Below are 18,968 nucleotides of genomic sequence, written 5' to 3'. Positions count from 1 at the left end.
TACAGAAAAATAAGTCGCTTATAATAAGCAGACATGGCAACACTGCTACTAGTGCTCGCTTTAAGCCACGCCCCGAAGGTGCTGTTGTGGGACCGGTGTTACATCGAAATTGGTGACCCATCGAATTATGTGCACCCAGAGAGTGATGGTCTATGCCTATGGTCTATGCTTCTTGTTACAGTTACTCTAAAGTTTAGAGTAAAGGTGAAGATTCATGTTTAGTTTATCCTTACATGTATTACAATTTGTTTTCCCATTCACCCCACTCTCAATTCAATTCAATGGGCTTTATTGGCATGAGAAAACATACCAAAGCAAAAGTGGAACAATACAATCAAATACAATACAATCAAAATCATGTATGTTATTCAAATTGATGAATTGAATACACAGGACCCCAAGACACGTTCTGTATAGTAGTGTATATCTGTCTGTCTCTTATATGTCATCATGATTTGTGTGCGTGGGGATCTCATTTTAAACAAGCTTAGTGCTTTATGAGTTTTCCAGTTTAGTAGACCTTGTATTGTGAATTGTACTTCCATGTACTGTTTCTCATGTCTCACTAAATAAAGTACATCAATCAATCAATGGAAACAAGCCATAGTGCTTTCTTGGGTTTAATCCTTTTAGCATCCATTTGTATAGAACTGTACTTTTTTTTGTTGCAAACTGTTAAAGTATTCAATCAATCAAAATCAACCAATCAAATCTGGAGAGGAGTAGTGTTGATGCCTATGTATGTTTTTCTTTTGTTTTTGTTCTTGTTTTGTTTTTTGTCATTTCAAAAATTGTCTTGTATAATTTAATGTAAATGTTCATTTTTGTTTTCTGTTTTCCTTTTATTGTATTATATGTTGTTGTATTGTGTGTAAAAGAAAATAAATAAACATATTGTTGAAAAAAAAATAATCAACCAATCAATCAATATGTACAATTAAAATGGAATAGAAATGATGTGTACATAGAGCTGTTACATGGCAACTGATGGAAATCTAACTTACAAAACCATAAGAATTGTGCATTTGCTGTCAGAAATAGTTGAGCACAAGTAGCAGCTGTTTTTCTAAAAATGTTTAAAGGTAATTGCTCTGTTTTTATGTACAGTGTTTCTACAATTTACAATTTAGGCATTTAGCAGACACTCTTAATCCAGAGCGATTTACATTAAGCAAGGAAAACAATAGTAATCTAGGATCATAGGTAAACCAAGAACCTATCATCAGTCTAAAGTCTAAACAGTAGAATATCCAAGAAATCAATTTCTATGTACCGAGGTCACTCAATGCAGACAGTGCAGGAATTCACACAATGATTAGTAGTCTTTAAGGTGGTTGTGTTCCATTTGATATCCTTCTCCTATCACAGCAGCTCACAAATCTTTCTGCTGTACATTGATGTACTTCGCCCAGCAGATATGGGAGTTTTTTGTCATTAATCATGTTTTCAAACTCTCCTTGGGTGATTGTAATCTGTATGTGTCTCTGAGGTGCAAAGTAGACCTACATCTTAAAACAGCGACCTTTGGAACTAAATACAGTATCCCATTAGGTCACTAATTCTGGCATAACATTGCCACATAATACATGAGCTGAGATCAGATTACTATCTATGGTCAAGAAGATATAGCACAGCCAGAGACCGTTGATAATGTGAAATGTCAATTGATTTCATTCTTCCTTGTTGTGTTGGGGTTAGCCGATAATGTGTCATATAAGATCTCAAAGTGAACAAAATCGTTTTATTTTTTTGCAAGAAAAAGGCATAAAGCCCCACATGAATACTAGATAATAATAGGTTTTATTTCACTTTAACTCGATTCATTGGTGTTCATTCACATGATCTAAAGACGACGTTTGGACAAGGAAAGGTGTCTTGTAGCCAACTGTACATACTGTAACTCAGTTGCTCAGTAACACAATTTATGCTTTGACAAGTAGGTTTTTTCTTTTCTTTCTTGTGTTTTTTCAATCTGTTGACTTCAACCCTCCAGGGTTCCTTGAGGGGGTTTCTATATGGACCCTCACAGGTCCATACCGTCCTTGAGAACCAATGGTAAAAGTAAATTCCTCCTTATATGAAAAGTTATGTCAGTGTGGACTTCGTAGGACGTCTAAGCTTTAATGCAATCCTGCAGTTCTCTGAGAAAGCATGTTTAACTGTAATGTCATGCATTCTTGTGCTGTTACGGATGATAACCAAGTCTCAGTGAAGTTTTGAATAACCACTGCAAGTTGAAGTACAAGCCTTTTCTTGAAGAAAATAATTTAGTATGTAAGTTATTTAAATGTATTTATAGTGGTAATCATGCATGTACATAGCATGATCTAGAAAGTGAACCAATCACATTATAATGTTCGTACTACAGCATTACATTCAGTAAAAGCAGAACTGGCGTCAGTATTATTCATCCTCAATCTTGAGAACTTCTTTTGGTTTGCATGTATGCATATACTGTACAGTAATACAACACTGATGGAAACATGATCCTGGACTCATTTAAGTTGACTTGTCTGCTGTGAAAGTTGACTTTCCTGTGACTTGCCTGTGTACTATATTATACAAATCATTAGGCTTCCAATAAAACGACAGTATTCAACTACAGTATTATAAGCAGCCTATATATCTATAATCTTACATTCAGAATGTGTAGGCTTGTTTGGTGAGCAGTATAAGAGCATCATTTACTATTGATAAATATTATAGATTTTGTCAGATTGTTACAAGGTGAATGGAGAAGTTAAGACTGTACATTTTGATAGTTACAGAATCCCAAAGTTAAGACATGTGAAAAACAGGAGCAACACTGAGGTAAAGTGCAAACCAAGCCACTCTCATACAGCAGCTATCAGAGCTGGACATCGAAGACTTTAACTACTTAAACCACTTTGTTGACAGGGGTCCTCCAGGGGTCAATACTTGGTCCACTTCTTTTTTTGTCCAAACCAGATCTCTTTGCCGAAAACAGCTTGTAGATCTGCCAATTTAGCCGAATGTTCAACTATTTTCACCAAATCTTCGTATGCAGACGTATGCGAACACAATTGGCCCATGTTCGGGGGAGGGTGATACCGGTCATTGCACGCACTCCTACAAGGCTGGGGCGGCACCAGTCAGCAGGGAGTGTTGGGTGGGAGGCAGTAGGCCCTACGTCCTCCCTGTTGGGGCTCCTCACTGGCAGGTGAGTCAGCAGGATACTATAACCAAGTTTCAGTTCAAAGTGACAACACAGAAATGGGCGTGGGGAGGAATTAATTGGCATAACAACAAAATTGGGTAGAAAAAGGGGGTACAAAATAATTGTCTACTCTGAATTTGCTTAAAAACAAAAACAAACAAAAACAAATTAGATTTACAAGCTCACAACGTTCAGGACAGCTGGAACTGTCTTGGCAGTGTATTTTAACCCCAGGTGGAGAGCTGAAAGGGAACTAACTGCATTCAAACCCGTCTAGTCAGGTTTAGTCTCTTATTTCTCAATCACTGTAAAGTCAACAAGGAACACCCTTTTATCCAAACTGGTGATCAGATGTTTCTACACAGGGAAAAGCATTCAGTAGTATATGACTCACCATTCTAATCTGTTTAAATACAGTGGCAACATTTTGGGTGAAATAAATGGGTGAATACTCAGTCTGTCCAGTCAGCCTCTCTGTGAGACTAATTATATTTACTATTATTCAGTCCAACCTTATATCTAATTGTTTATTCATTTGGGGTTTACTGCTATTATCGGATTTGAACGGCAAAGAATCCACTAGTAGTAGACTGTAAAAACGAAATGCATTCTTCACATTCAATCAAAAATCACATGCACTCATGGGTCTCTCGGTTGGCCCAACCTTCTAGAGAGCCCACGACCTTTGGACCCCTGGGCCCCCCCATGTCCTTTCAAGGATCCTGCTCTGCTCAGTTCGATTTAGACTTTGTTGCAGCATACTGCTTGTAGATCAGCTGTTGGTGCACGACATTAATGTACATTGACATACATAATCCTGCTAAAATGTAACTTAGATAGTATGTTATATAGGCAGTATCCCATATAGTGTGTATAGCTTTAATGTAGGCTGATGATAGGTTCTTGGTTTACGTATATATATATATTAGTTATTATTCGATTACTATTTTTATGCATTTGATGTATTATGTGTATTATGATGTATTATGATGTATTATCTTGTGTCCTTGCTTACTGTAAATCTCTCTGGATTAAGATTAGGCATATCAGTACTTGTTGCCTATTTTGCATGAAGGTCTACTTGTTAATGCATGCAGCATGTTGTTTGCCTTGATTGCATTGCCCCCTAATTATTTAAATTATTTCTTAAACTCATCAAGTGTTCTTGTGTTAAACGTTTGTAATTACTCCAAGTAAACACAAGAGGGCCATCATGAGGCTCAGGGTTCAACAACCTAAGTCAAAGATTGAAACTGAAAGACACTGGATTTCATTAAATATAAGTAAACAAAACATCAAATAACGATAAACATATCATGACATGGCAGTTGAACTAATATATCACAGTTGCTCTGTTACTATGGTATTCAAGTCAAGCTGTTGCTTTTAAACACTGACTGTACCACGGCACATCCCACCATGGCGCACTCCGTTTAGTTTACTCAGAGTTTTAACTGAGATGAAACATCTTCTACCGTGAACACAATGATTTTTGCCTTCCCTTCTAGTTAATTTATAACCACGACAACACACTGAGGTTCCATCAAGATTAATTGTGTATGTGTATGCATTGTCCAAAAATCAAACATGCCACAGCTGCTATCTAGTGGAGGATTTTGACCAAACGTCACACCTGTTGATTGGTTGTTAAACCGTGACGTATGCGGCCACGTCAGAACAACTTCCGGGTCCAAGTGTATGTTTTGTTGATATGCCGCAGTGCTGTGTCCCTCAGTGTTTGAACAGATCTGAGACTAAAATAACAACTAAAGTAACTAGAAAAAGTGCTCCTCGGAGCACAAGTCTCCGCCAGTTCAGGTAGGTTATTATGGCCTCCTGGTGGCGCTATAATAGGCCAATGTGAAAAGGGTGCCATTTATTCCTAGGCTGTGCACGGCAATCGGACACTGCATGCATGATTTGAGGCATTTTGTTCTAAAAATGTGTTTTGCTAATTTTGACCTGCTGGTGGCGCTATAACCTGCCAATGTTAAAAGGGTGGCATTTGTTCCTCAACGTAGTGCAAATGTGCATTCAAAGTTTCACCACAATCGGACGCTGCGTTCATGATTTGCGGCATTTTGTTCAAAACGGGCCACTCCTGCAAACATTACATGTCAATGTTAGCCAATCAGGATGGCATATGAAAAATCAAACAGATTCGTCTTGATCACATGACTATAGAGATCATGTGTACCTATTTGCGTGAAATTTGGATCAAATCTGAAGGCTTAATATCAAAAAATGTGTTTTACATAAGTCTGCCTCCTGGTGGCGCTATAAAGGCAAATGTGAAAAATGCAGGGCAAAGGTTTTTCCTTGGCCTCTAGAGAGTGTGCATACAAAGTTTTACACTGATCGGTGCAGTTATAGGTAAAAACACGAATCGGCTTGTTACAGCGCCACCATGAGGCTGATTTGAATATTTTCAAATGGCATTTCTTCCTCGGCCTAATGGGAATGTGTGAGCAAAATTTCACGGAAATTGCATGCTGTGTTCATGATTTGAGGCATTTTGTTCGAAACTGAGCACTCCTGCAAACTTTGAAAGCCAATTTTTGCCAATCAGGATGGAATATGAAAAATCTGAAATTAGCCGTTTCTTTTAATGACTATAGAGATACTATGTACTGATTTGGAAATCTGTAGGCGTACTGTCCAAAAATGTGTTTTGCAAAAAGCGGCCTCCTGGTGGCGCTATAACAGGCCCATGTGAAAAATTTGGGGCAGAGGTTCTGCTCTGGCATCCAGGGAGTGTGTGTGCACAGTTTCTCTGCGATCAAGCCAACAGAGATTAGCTGTACACAAAATGACAGAATGACGGACGGACGGACGGACGGACGGACACACGGACACACGGACGGACGGACAGGGGCGAAAACATACTCTCGCCATGCCTTTCGGCCTGGCGGAGACAATAAGGTAAGTTTCAATTTGAAGAAATACTTAGAAAAACTACGTTTAGCGCTGACTAGCGCAGACTAGCTAACCCGGAGCTAACCGGTATCAACGTTACATACTAGCCAGAGATTTCATTTTTTTGTTAAGTCAACCGGCTACAAAAGTACCATCTGCCTCAAGGATCCATGTATTGTGCATTTTAGATGCTTTTCTGCTCAACACAGTTGCAATCAGGGCGTAGTGGAGGGGTAAACGTCGGTTGCGTGGCGCTGTTCCGACACCCCGCGGGTCCGACAGCCGGAATCTGGGCTCAAAACGGCTGGAAAAAGAGCAGATCCACAAGCCTGTAAAAGGCTGTTGTGTTGGGGCGCAATACCGCCGGCGTCCACAAGGCGGCGCCGTCCCCGGTCCCCATCGGGGGTCCATGGACCACCTCCTACCCAGGGACGGTGGCTCCCGGGGCGGGTAGAGCGGGCGAGTGTGCACCCGGCACTGTGTTGTGAGGGACTGGGCTCCCTGGCCCCTGGCCTCTGTGGAAGGGAGAGCCAGGGAGAAGGGCCGACTGGTGCCATCTCGTAGGTAGGGACCATGCCCAGGAAGAGGCCTCCTCCTGGGGCAGCGATGGGCCACGGAGCGCCCAAAATCCTGGTTCTCAAAACAATTTCGAAAATGTTTCTAAGTCCAGGAGCCCCTGGAGGAGGTGGGCCCCTGCCTTCCTGCCTCAAGGAATTTTCCTGGAGGTGCCTGAAAGGCCGACCCGTGCCATCGGGTAGTTATGCCCAGCACGGAGGCACCTGCCTGGGGCCGAGACGGCGACACGGACCGCCCAAAATCCTGGTTCTCCCAAAAAAAGTGTCTGCATGGGCTCCAGAGGTCCCCAGGGACCCCCTGGAGGACCCCCAGCCAAAAATCTCAACTTTTTTCGGGTTTGTCGATCTGAGCTTTTTCGGGGCAAAACGGCCGGTACCGACCGGGCCGTGGGTCGCCCGGGGCCGGCGGAGGGCTCGTTGGATCCGGGGCGGGGGTGCGCACGCGTCGGTGCCCCCCCCCGGGTCCCATGGATGCCGCCCGGGGCAACTGCCGCCGAAAAACCCTGGAACTTTTCCATCTGGAGCTGGAAAAGTTGAAAATATCTCTAAGTCCAGAGCTCCCAAGAAGCTCTGGGCTTCAGGCCTCTCCCCTGCTTGAAATTCCGCATGGGGGGAGAGTGGCCACTTGTACCATCTCGTAGGTAGGAACCATGCCCAGGAAGAGGCACCTTCCTGGGGTAGCGATGGGGCGGCGGAGACCCCCAAAATCATGGTTCTCAAAAAAAAATCAAAAATCGCGCTGAGTGTTTGTATGGCCTCCAGAGGTCCGCGGGGACCCCCTGGAGGACCCCCGGCCGAAAATCTCAACTTTTTTCGGGCTTGTCGATCTGCGCTTTTTCGGGCCAAAACGGCCGGTACCTCCCTGTCCCTGGGTCGCCCGGCGCCGGCGGAGGGCTCGTTGGATCCGGGCCGGGGGTGCGCACGCGTCGGTGCCCCCCCGGGTCCCTGGGTGGCTGCCCGGGCAAACTGCGGCCGAAAAACCTGGGAAAAAGTGTGAAAATCGCACTGTGTTTGGAGGCGCCGCGAGGTCTGGGGCTCTGGCCTCTCCCCAGTCCAGAGTCCAGAGTTCCCAGCAAGCTCTGGGCTGCAGGCCTCTCCCCTGCTGGAAATTTCGAATGGGTGGAGAGTGGCCACTTGTACCATCTCGTAGGTAGGGACCATGCCTGGAACCGGGGCATGGTCTTGGGGCAGTGTCGGCGCCGCGAGAGGCCCCAAATCCTGGAGGATTCGGAAAAAAGCCAGGATTTCTTCAGAGTCCAGAGCTCCCAGCAAGCTCTGGGCTGCAGGCCTCTCCCCTGCTGGAAATTTCGAATGGGTGGAGAGTGGCCACTTGTACCATCTCGTAGGTAGGGACCATGCCCGGAACCGGGGCATGGTCTTGGGGCAGTGTCGGGGCCGCGAGGGGTCCCTTGTCCTGGATCTCCGCGTCGTACCTCCCTGTCACCTGCCCGTAGCCCAGGAGGTGTCTGGCTCGTCCCTGCCACCCTCCTGTGAAAAAGTCTCCCTGGCGAGGCGCCGACTTGTTCCAGAACGTACCTATGGAGCTTGGCACGCAGGAGTAAACCTACTACTACTACTAGAGGTCAGGCCTAGTAGACAGTAGTGCTTCCATCTTACATTGCAGGAGCAAAATGGCCACTTAAATGCAAAGGTGAGTGGGTGCGTTTCAGAGGACAGTGTTACTTGAGGACATGAGTAGACCAGAAGTTCTACCAGCTAAACTAGTTTTTTGTTTGTCAAGGTAGCTCCAATAGTTGTGGTTTCCATGAAGGCGAACAGGTACTGTAATCTATGTTGATAAGAAAGTCTATGGTATGCCAACAATGGACAAACATACTTGAGTGTCACAGCAGGTAATTATGTACATGATGAGTGATTAATGAAGGGCATGACAGGATTTAAAGGAATGCAGTGTCACAATAGTTTGATGCAAAGGTGCCTAACTTTGATCAGAGGTGAGGAGGAGGTCTGATGGTGAGGCAGTAGATTATGATTGTGGAGTGTTATTATAGTTATTGTCAGTATTGAAAACCGTACTCTTAAATTGACGAAAATTTGCTTTACTTGTCCAGTTCTGCAAAGAGATATGTAAACAACATAGTGCTACAATACTGTATGTTCCATGGCAAAGTTATCCATTGTCCATTTAGGCTCCCTTTTTGTATGTGATGCCTTTTTCCTCTTTCATCAGTATCAGGACTCATCAGGCTCCATGAGCACGCTCAGTCTCAAGCCCACAGGGATGTGGTCCGTGAGGCCAGCCAGCTGGGTCACATATGTAAACTCCTCTATTTCCTAGATGGAGATAATAAGAGGTTGTAGTTTAAATAATGCACAATTCATACACTTGAAATTATTATACATCAATGACTTAATATCAATGTTTTGTTACACTCCACGTCATTTTCCCCAATTACAGGAATATATAATTTTTTGTTTTGTACTGCAATTTACCAATTAAAATGACAGCTTTGCACTAATAATGTGTCTTTTTGTGTTGCTTGCACAGCATGACGACCAACAAAACACTGTCCATTTGTTTCAAGTCGAATTGATTTGAGCTGCTTCTTCAAGGCAATCTGTTATTATCAAACCTAATGGGAAACAAACACTTGCGAAGCACTTTGGTCATTTATAATGTCCCAAAGTACCGTGTAGTTCCATTCAAAGCGGGCGGACAGCAGTGGTGAGGAAGGTGAATACACAGGCACAGGGGAGCAGACAGATTGGAGATGCATAGAGCAGACGTACTGTTCGGCAGCGCTTTGAGACGGAACTCTCGCGGTAAAGGATGTAGTCAAGGCGACGCCCCACCCAGGGCTGGCCAGGTTCGGGGTAAACCAGTGGAGAGCCGCGTAGGAGGGGAGCCACAGGAGGGGAGATAAAATGCTTCCTCAACGCCTCGGTCTCCAAAGTCCTGCACAGAGTAAGGCAACACGTCAAAGTTACGGCATGTTTATTTTTAAATATGTGGTTATCAGTTAGTAGGCAACACTATTCACAAACAAAGCAGATCTATATGACTTAAAGTGATGTGACAGTTCAATGCAGCTCGTCTTTGTCGTGTTACATACAGAGTATGTCTTTGTTTACTGTAAATAGATTTCTGAAAGAGTGTAGTTAAAATGGGGAAACAATCGGGAGACACATCTTACATATATACAAATTAACAATATTCTCTATATGCATTTATTTAATCCATACATCTTGGACAATTTAATACAGCATTATTGCTCAGCACTATCCCCAGTGATGTGAGTGTACCTTTGTAGATTCTCTGGAGTCCGTATTTCCTCTTCGTACAATTTTGGCTTTTGCAGCAGAGTCCCTGTCGACACAAATAATGAAAAAACTATGATGGCCTCATGTTACCTTTGTTAAATGTTATGTGATGTTCTTTTTTTTAAATAACACAAAAGGAGAGTGAGTGGTCCATCTAACTAAGCTGAGAGGATGAGAATAAAGGAAAGCAAAATAGGAAGGCTGTGGTGAGATTTGATACAACATAAGTCTGAGCCACTCAACTGACAATGGGTGCCATATCAGCTTTACTTTTTGTATGCATTTACATATGATAATTGCAGCTTTAAGGACCCAGTGGTTTCACAAGACAATAGGCTAAACAATGATTTTGCAAACTAGTTTTCTTCTGTCATGGTGCATCTGAACATACCCCTTAACTACACTGACCGATTCCTATTTCCTACCTTATGAAAACCTGATCTGCAGTCATCACTTTTGTTATACACATAAAATATTTTTCAGGACAACTGCATTTTTTCCAGTAAATTTGATTTAGTCATTTTCATGACTGGAGGACTGCATTAAAAATATTCCAGGTTTTCCAGGATGCCTGTCTGGGAAACCTGCTTGATGTTGTCAGCACAAACCAGAAACTGCTACTGACACCACTTTCAGAAAGTGGCCACTAGGCATTATGGTTTATCTAAAAAACACACAGTCAAAGCAAGACATCAACCGATACTCACCAATAACCCAGGGCTTCTCTTTTCCTGGCCCTGCCCTGCAGGGGTCTCTGTACTCATCAAACAGACTGTGGTTCTGCTCCAGACTGTCATCTGACCAGAAGAGGAAAAACATACAGTGTGAAACCCTTTAAAAACGTATTATATTATACCAGCTGGCAGCAAGCTAACACCCCTTTTCTATGAGTCCTAATAAAAATGTGTTTTCCCATTCAGACAGTATGGCAACATTGTCTGCCTTGCTTTCATTGTTTTCAAGGTGAAAAACAAACCATGTCACTCTCTGCCTTTTAAGTATATTAAATGTACATTATGTCACTGCTATGTGCTAACTGTTGGCCCCAAACTCCGGTGGAATTGATAGTTTTAAACTGTGTAAAGGGATCTAAAATGTTATGCTTACATCGACAACAAGTGTTGTCCCTATCTACTTCCATGGCCAACTTTGTTTGGGCTGGCTCCCTATGATCACGGCAGCAGAAGCTGTCTGCTCGGCATGATTTCAATCAGCTGCTGCAGAGAAGAGTAACCGGCCGTCGACAGTTGTGATGCCATTGCCCGAGAGGACGTTCGGGTTGCGTTGACTGATTCAGTCACTCAGTGCAGTGATGATGCTACACTACCGTTCAGAGTATGGGAAAGTATTGCGGACTGCCCATAGACCATATTCACACGGCGGCCATATTGGCATTTTGCATTGAAAAAACGGGGTGGCATTTCATTAACTTAATAGCAAAATGGCCGCCGTGTGAATATGGTCTATTGCAACTCCCCCCACTGCAACTCCCTCCTTGCTCCCGGCGTCTGCCATCAGACCTCTGGAGCTTGTTCAGAAAGCTGCAGCTCGTCTGGTGTTCAACCGCCCCAAGTTCTCCTACACAACTACCCTTCTCCGTTCTCTACACTGGCTCCCAGTAGCGGCTCGCATCCAGTTTAAGACCTTGGTGCTAGCCTATTGGGCAATGAATGGAACAGCTCCTTCCTACCTCCAGGCTATGGTCAAGCCTTACACCCATGCCCGACCGCTTCGGTCTGCCGCCTCAAGGCAACTGGTTGCCCCGCCGCTCAGAGGTCCTTCTGGCCGATCTACACGGTCATGGCTTTTCTCTGTTCTGGCCCCACAGTGGGGGAATGAACTCCTCACTGATGTCAGGACAGCAGAGTCACTATCCATCTTTCGCCGCAGGCTGAAACCCCACCTCTTCAGGAAACACTACCCTGACCCTTCCTCTTAGCCTTGCCCACTTGTTGTCAATTATTTGTAAGAGCTCTTGTTTTATTGGATCTTGTTTATTTGATACACTTATCTTAGTTCTTGCTCATTTGATTTTCCTATTTGTCATCTGTAGCTGATATATTGCACTTTTACCTTAGCGCTAGGTATGCTGCCGATATACAGTATATTCTTGCTTGAGAAGAGAATGCACTTAAGACTTCTGGTGATTAGTAGTTTTCTTGCCTACCGTTGTTGAATACACTAAATGACTAATGTAATGTAATGTATTTTGGCTTAAAGGACAGCCAGACCGCCGTTCAGAGTATGGGAAAGTATAGCGGACTTAAAGGACAGCCAATGATGAAAAAGTGACAGAAAAGGATGGTTGCAGTGAGTGAATATACACCAGCTCAGCAGGCATGCTCGTAAAAAGGGCTTCAACAAAGCTGTTAAAGCTTCATCAGAGCAGATCTAAAAATCACACCTGGTGAGCAGTTGTCAAAGTTTAAATCGCCGCAGAGCACATCAAACGCAACCTCTTCATTGGGCTGTCTGTTGGCAGCCTGGAACTCGCTGATCCACTTCGTCACCATGTCCAACTGCTCACAGCGAATCTCACCCTCACCTGATTAAACGAGAGCACAGACAACACACAACACCACAAGGTAACTAAATAGTGCAGGATCAACTCATCAACCTTCGCTACCAAGCTTCCAATTGTTACCACTTCACAGTGTAGATGTGATTTCAGAAGAGGCAGTCTGTTGTTGTTTGTACACTAAAGACTCACTTGTTCTAACAGGCTTTCACATAGCTACTTGTGAAGTTTGTTTTCTTTAACTCTTTTTGGTTGACTTGTTACATGGCGATTGTTTTATTCCGTCTTAGATTTTTCTATTGATATGCTTGTGAAGCACTTTATGACTGTCAATGTCTGTGAAAGGTGCTCTACAAATACAGTTTACAAACAAATGAATAAATGAGAGGAGCTGACTTGCCTTCTGGTGCATGAAGATGTGTGCAGTTAAAATAGCCCACCACTTGCATCTGATTCTGATTCTGGCCAATGAGCACCTGGACAATTACACATAATGTATATTCATACAATAAACATATATATTTCTTGACCAATTGTTAAAAATCTATGGTATATCCCCACAGCAATCATTGCTATAGAGCAGCGCTACTCAACCCGCGGCCCACGGGCCGCATGCGGCCCGATCGCAGCGTCTTGGCGGCCCCCTCATGGTCAAAAAAAAAAAAAAGCACAGGATAAAAATATACATTTCCGTTCAAATATATGGGTTGCTAAAACATTTTTCAAAAACAAACAGACAGACATACATACAGGTGCGTCAATTGTTACAGGTATAATGCATAGTTTTCTATGCATTTCGGGTTTTTGGGGGGGGTTTGACCCCCACATTTTTCCGGCCGCGCGGCTTTGCCGCGCGCCCAGGATAGGTGTCTGCCACTGGACATACACACAACACAAAATAAACTGGTACAGTGAAAAGAATATGATGTCAAAATGTACATTTTCTTGTGCGTTACAAAATCGAAAAATCCAAAATAGGACCGTCATTTTTATGGCGGCCCCTTGGACTTTTGGTATTTTGCTGAGTGGCCCCTGAGCCATCTTAAGTTGAGTAGCCCTGCTATAGAGTGTTTGTTCGATAGCAGGGTTCTCCCTAGCCTGGTAAACCCCCCTCCCTCCGGTGTCGCAAGCTTCTTCCATTTGACAGAGTCAGGTTAGGTTCTCCCCGTCTCCAGCTCAAACAGAAAATAAATTTTCAGGTCGGGATAACAATTTCATCCAGGAATACAGGAAAAAAAAAGTGAAACTGGAATGAAATAAAGAAATGAGCAGACCAAATTGTAACTGGAACACAAGGTGATAAAGTATTTGAGGGGTTCTCTCTCCTGATTGGATGACATTTGTAACCAACCTGAAAATGTATTTACCCCTGTTACTGAACAAACTCTCTGTACTATAGCAACGATTGCTATCGGAATATATAGCTTCAACGTTGTAAATAAGTTGACAAACAATCACAAGGAAATAAAACATTGGTGTCCAAGCAAGTGGAGTGAATTGTGTGAAAAAATCTGGCATCACAAAGGGTAGCGTTAACAACATAGTATTTGGCAAACACAGGCCACAGCAGAGACCCTGAGTCAGATATGGACGACAGCTCAGCTGAACAAAATCGAACCTTTGGTAAACAGCAAAACATTAAAGAAGTAACATTTAAATTAAACAGTGTTTGTTGGAAACACTCATGGTAAACAATGTTCTTGAACGCACCTGCAAACATAACCATAATAAAACATGTTAACAACCAAGGCTACCTTGGCGGATAGCAGTCCCTTGGCAGCCAGCGCATCCTCTCCGCGGCCATTGGGGAAGCAGTGGTACTGGGCATCCAGGACAGGGAAGCGGCTGGCCATGAACAAGCCGCTGTTCAAGAACTTGAATGAGGAGCAGCAGCTTCCTGTGGGCTGACAGGAATAGACGCCCACGTCATACAGTATGTGACCGAACAGGGGTCGCAGAACGTCTGTGAGCTTCTTCGCCGCCCTCTTATCAAACACCTCCTCCAGGCACAGGATGTCCACGTTAGCAGGGAAGAGCGGTGACACCTCCCAGGGCACGTCGTCTCCGTGGCTCTGGCGTCGAGAGCACAGTGCATTGCGGTGGTAACCAACGCCGTCCTGCTGGTTGGAGTTTTGGTTGGTGTTAATGAAGGACATTTTGATGTGGGGTCGGCCTACACCATGTGCGATGCACCGGCCGATGGCGGCCGCACGCCGCTGCGTGTGGCCCAGGTTGTTGAAGCGAGCCAGGCCGTCAGGCAGCAGGCACAGGTTGGCGGTGGCAAAGCCGAACGTGGCCTTCCCCACCAGCTCAAAGCCCCTGTTGGTCTCACTCTCCGCTGAGGACGGCGTCTTGCGGTGGTAGCAGAAGGGCCTCCGGGTGGCTTGGAGCGGTGCCCACAGCAGAAATCCCAGCAAGGCCAGGGGAGCCGTGGACAAAAACAGAATGAAGAAAACGATGGAGCCGAAGAGCACCTTGAGAGGGTGGAGGTAGCATTTCTGCTCCAGTCGCTGGCTCCGTTCCAGGGTGGTGGACATGCACACAGCGATGAGTCGGTCCAGGAACCAGAAGCAGGGCAGGATGAGAGCCCAGCCCACGTCGTGGAGGCCCGCAGCCGCTCCACTGGAGAACGGGGACTCCCGTAGAGGCATTCCTCCTCACCGTCTCTCAGCGCAAATAATGACAAGTGGCATCAGGACACAGCAGTGTGAGAACAACCTCCCCCAATGTGCCACTACTGGAATGTAAGACAATGGAATTCAGAATGCTGACTGCCTCCTATGGGATCATGAAGCAAGTGACAGCTAGATGTATGCATCAGACACTTAATTTGATATAGGCTAAGGGGAGATTTACAGTAGGCTAGACTCAGGCAATGCATCATAATCACTGGTATGGTTAAAGAGGGCAAGATGAAACATTTCCACTTCTCACCCAAACTGTAGATAATCAAGCTGCCGCCATCTGGACAGTTTTACTAATGGCATAATGGTGATAAAGGAGAAATTGACGCGTGCCTGAACACCACGCCGTTTTATGCACGTACAATCAGTGAGTTTACAGCATGCTACTAACTGCTAACATGAGTGTTTTCTGTTTCACAGGATCACACTTCCTGAGTCTGTTATCCAGGAAGACTCCGGAGGCACATAGTCATATACAGTACGAGATCCAGTGAGCAGATCCCAAAACAAACTAGTAAGGCTACTTCTTGGCCTCAAACACACAACCAATTTAACCCCTGCTCATTTTGCTAGGCTTGGATGGCTCAGGGTTGAGGACAGAGTACAGCAACTTGCAATGGGCCTGGTCTACAAGATATGACAGAACATTGGGTTACCCCTGTACCTGTCAAAATACTTCAAAAACTTAAATGAAGTCCACGATCACAACACCAGACTGACCAGAGGCAGCTCTACGGATCATGTTCAACCCAGATTTGGCACAACAAAGGGAATGAACTCGTTCTCATGCTATACAACAAAAATCTGGAATGCCCTACTAAAAGGAGCAAAGGAGTGTAAAACCCTATTCACTTTCAAAACTGCCCTAAAGGAACACCTTCAGGAGGCTGCAATTCCAAACTGGCCCCTGTCAAAGACCTTAACCTTGCCTGGGCAAGCGAACATGCAAGCACTGATCTTGAGCTAAGATCTGCATTCTTGCATGTTCTTGCCCAGGCAAGCGACATCTTCACTATTATTATTATTATTCATCATGTCCCACTACAGCTCCATTTCAATACATGGTGATGATCATGTACGAGTTTATTATGGAGAACAAACGATGCAAACGCTTCACTTCACACTCACAGCATTGTGTCAGTGTGTCCAGCACAACGTTCGCAGCGTATGTTTTGATTGTTTTCAATGGAAGCGATGCGTATTTGCGCTGTGGTGGAAACACCAGCTAATAATGAATAGTGGTCGATAAAAACAAAAACGTATATTTAACGAAACTCCCTCTGTCGAATAATTCTAGACACAGAGACACCTAGACGTAATACACGATTATCACACTAAAACATTCCCCATCAATCACAATTCCTCGTACAAGATCAAAGACGTTTTACATGTAAACCTGTCTGGTTAGAGGAAAGGTAAATGAATCTAGTTAGCCAACCTTGCTGCTCCAAGTCTGTCATTCAATGAGTTTGCGCCATAGTCTGTATTGGCCTTATGTATTCACCTTATGTCTGGTCACAGTCACACCCACTGTGGGCCTGGCCATGCCCACTGTGGGCGTGGCCATGCCCACTGCGGGCATGGCCAGGTAGGGGAGTGGTTCCAGGCCCCTACAGCCATCAAGGGCTTCAGCTCATGACAAGGGGAATACAGTGTTTGATCTTGTACATTCCCAATTCATATTTCATTTCTCAATCTTTCTCCCCCAAATGTACAGTCAGTCACTCAGTCATGTAAATCAGTCAATTTGTAATCAATTTTTCAATGTCATTTTCAATTCTTAATATATATTTTTTCAAATGTAGTCATGTGAATCAGTAAATTTGTAATATTTTTTTAATGTACACAATTTATCAGCATGTATATAGTTTATTTTAGTTTTTCTATATATCATTAAATATAAAACAAAAAATGTGGAGTCGTAGTGAATTGTTTCACATTAATATCCCAACATAATTTATATAATGTAAGATGATCAAAGGTACAATCACTGTGCTGTTATGTTAGAAGTAGTGCAAGTATTAACTAGGGTGGAATATAATTGACATGGTGACCAATGTGCCCCATGTGGAATGATCAAATCAAATGGTATAATGAAGTAAATATAATGTATAATGGGGACCATAGCTGAATGGGTAAATGGCCCTGGTCTATGTGTTGAGCAAGGCCCTGAGCAATTACTGCTCCCCAGGTTCTGTCATTTGGATTCCATAGCAGCCAGCGTGACTTCTATGGAAGCATGTTGTAACTTGCACACAGCGAAAATGTCCGATCTACAAGCTCACAACAATAGATTAATGAGAGTTTGAATTGATCACACTAGTAATAGAATTACTATAGATGTACAAGTCAGGTAGTTAATTATTGTAGTACATTATTATGGACAGGAGGAGGCGGTGTCGCACACATTACGCCTTAGGAATGGGTATGGTGACTAATGCAAATTGCATTGATTCCAAGTAGGCCTAGACACTGAATGGAGTTGAATACTTAGTAACAATTTGATCAAGTCATTCCATGAGATGGGTGCAATATGTTATTTCTGTTTTAAATAAAGTAACCTTTTAGACATTGCACCAGTTAAAACACTTTAACCTAACCAAAAAACATGTTTTCCCACCTCTGGAATAAAAGCATTTCATTGTCTCCGTTCAATTCTGACAGGAGACATCTGATCTGCTTAACATCAAAGTTTCCCTATATTAGCATAGTCTACACTATTGGTAGCATACAAACATGTATTTCTATAAATATATAGCAACATGAAACGTATTATAAGTCTCATAGAATATTATGCAGTATGGGAGATGGAGTGACATCAATATCAAATCAAATAAATAGACCTTTACTGCAATAAACCAGCCTGGTGATTCAGTCTGGACTGGAGTCAACCTACACTTTTTAGGGAGCAATGTGGGGTCCAAGAACCCTCAAGGTTCCTTGAGAGGGTCCAAATGGACCCTTGCAGGTCTGTAACTCAGAGAATGTACAAATGGAACCAAATATTTCGTTCCGTCTGTACACTTTCAGAGTTATGGGGTCCTTGAAATGTAAAAGTTTGAGAACCACTGTGCTAGAGGAAAGGCCATGGGGTCACTATAATCAGTAGGGTTCCTCCTGTATTCCACCCAATGGATTTAGAGAAATATTCTATGCAAATGGCACTTTGGCCTAACATTGTCATCATATAGCAGAACTGTACCTCTTGAACACAAAAACAAATTCAGATTCATGTTCTTTTATTGTGTCTTGTCTTCCATAGTGTGCCATGTTGTGTTACACTTGATTAAGTAACCGGCCATGAATCCCGTTTCATATAACTGTCTCAACACAAGTCAACAGCCTGAAGTTATAGCCTATAGGCCTACTCCATATAATAAGCAGTGTATTATTCTGTTGTACACAACTTGAACGCCAGCATCACTATTTGGGGGGGGGGGGGGGGTGACCTTCACCAAAAATAGCCGATCTACAAACTCACAACACGTCATGGTGTGAGATTGCAGATCGACTGTTTTTGGCGAAGAGATTTGGTGTTGTCCAGCTAAATTAGTTATTGTGTGGAACTAAATTGACCCTAAAAGGTCTGTACTACAAGAGTGTACAAATGGACACTATTGTAGTTACAGAGTGCATAAGAATGTACAAATTTGTACACTCAGTTATGGGGGTCCGTGACCTAAATTTGCATATCAAACTGGGGTTGATTGAATTTAAAAAGTTTGAGAACCCCTGGGTAATAATGTCCAAATAGAGAATCTACCCCCACCTGAAGAATTCCTTTATCCATGTTCAGAGTGAATTGATTGATTGAT

The 18,968-nt window shown here is 43.6% G+C and overlaps 1 protein-coding gene across 1 annotated transcript; it reads right to left on the bottom strand.

Annotated features, from left to right (window-relative positions):
• Window positions 1–7,362: 7,362 nt before the first annotated feature.
• Window positions 7,363–16,645, bottom strand: LOC308084581 (sphingomyelin phosphodiesterase 5-like). Its single transcript, XM_080427298.1, has 8 exons — window positions 16,592–16,645; window positions 14,224–15,206; window positions 12,870–12,945; window positions 12,356–12,496; window positions 10,659–10,748; window positions 9,934–9,997; window positions 9,421–9,586; window positions 7,363–8,964 (listed from the first exon to the last, which is right to left on the bottom strand). The coding sequence occupies exons 2-8, from the start codon at window positions 15,118–15,120 to the stop codon at window positions 8,863–8,865; spliced, it is 1,536 nt and encodes a 511-aa protein (XP_080283424.1). The 5' UTR covers window positions 15,121–15,206; window positions 16,592–16,645; the 3' UTR covers window positions 7,363–8,862.
• Window positions 16,646–18,968: the final 2,323 nt, after the last annotated feature.

Source organism: Gymnoscopelus braueri (genome assembly GCF_963280865.1).
Source record: "Gymnoscopelus braueri genome assembly, chromosome: 4".
Taxonomy (NCBI): domain Eukaryota; kingdom Metazoa; phylum Chordata; class Actinopteri; order Myctophiformes; family Myctophidae; genus Gymnoscopelus; species Gymnoscopelus braueri.
The sequence above is the reverse complement of the archived record's forward strand: the minus strand, read 5'-3'. Positions and strand labels throughout refer to the sequence as shown.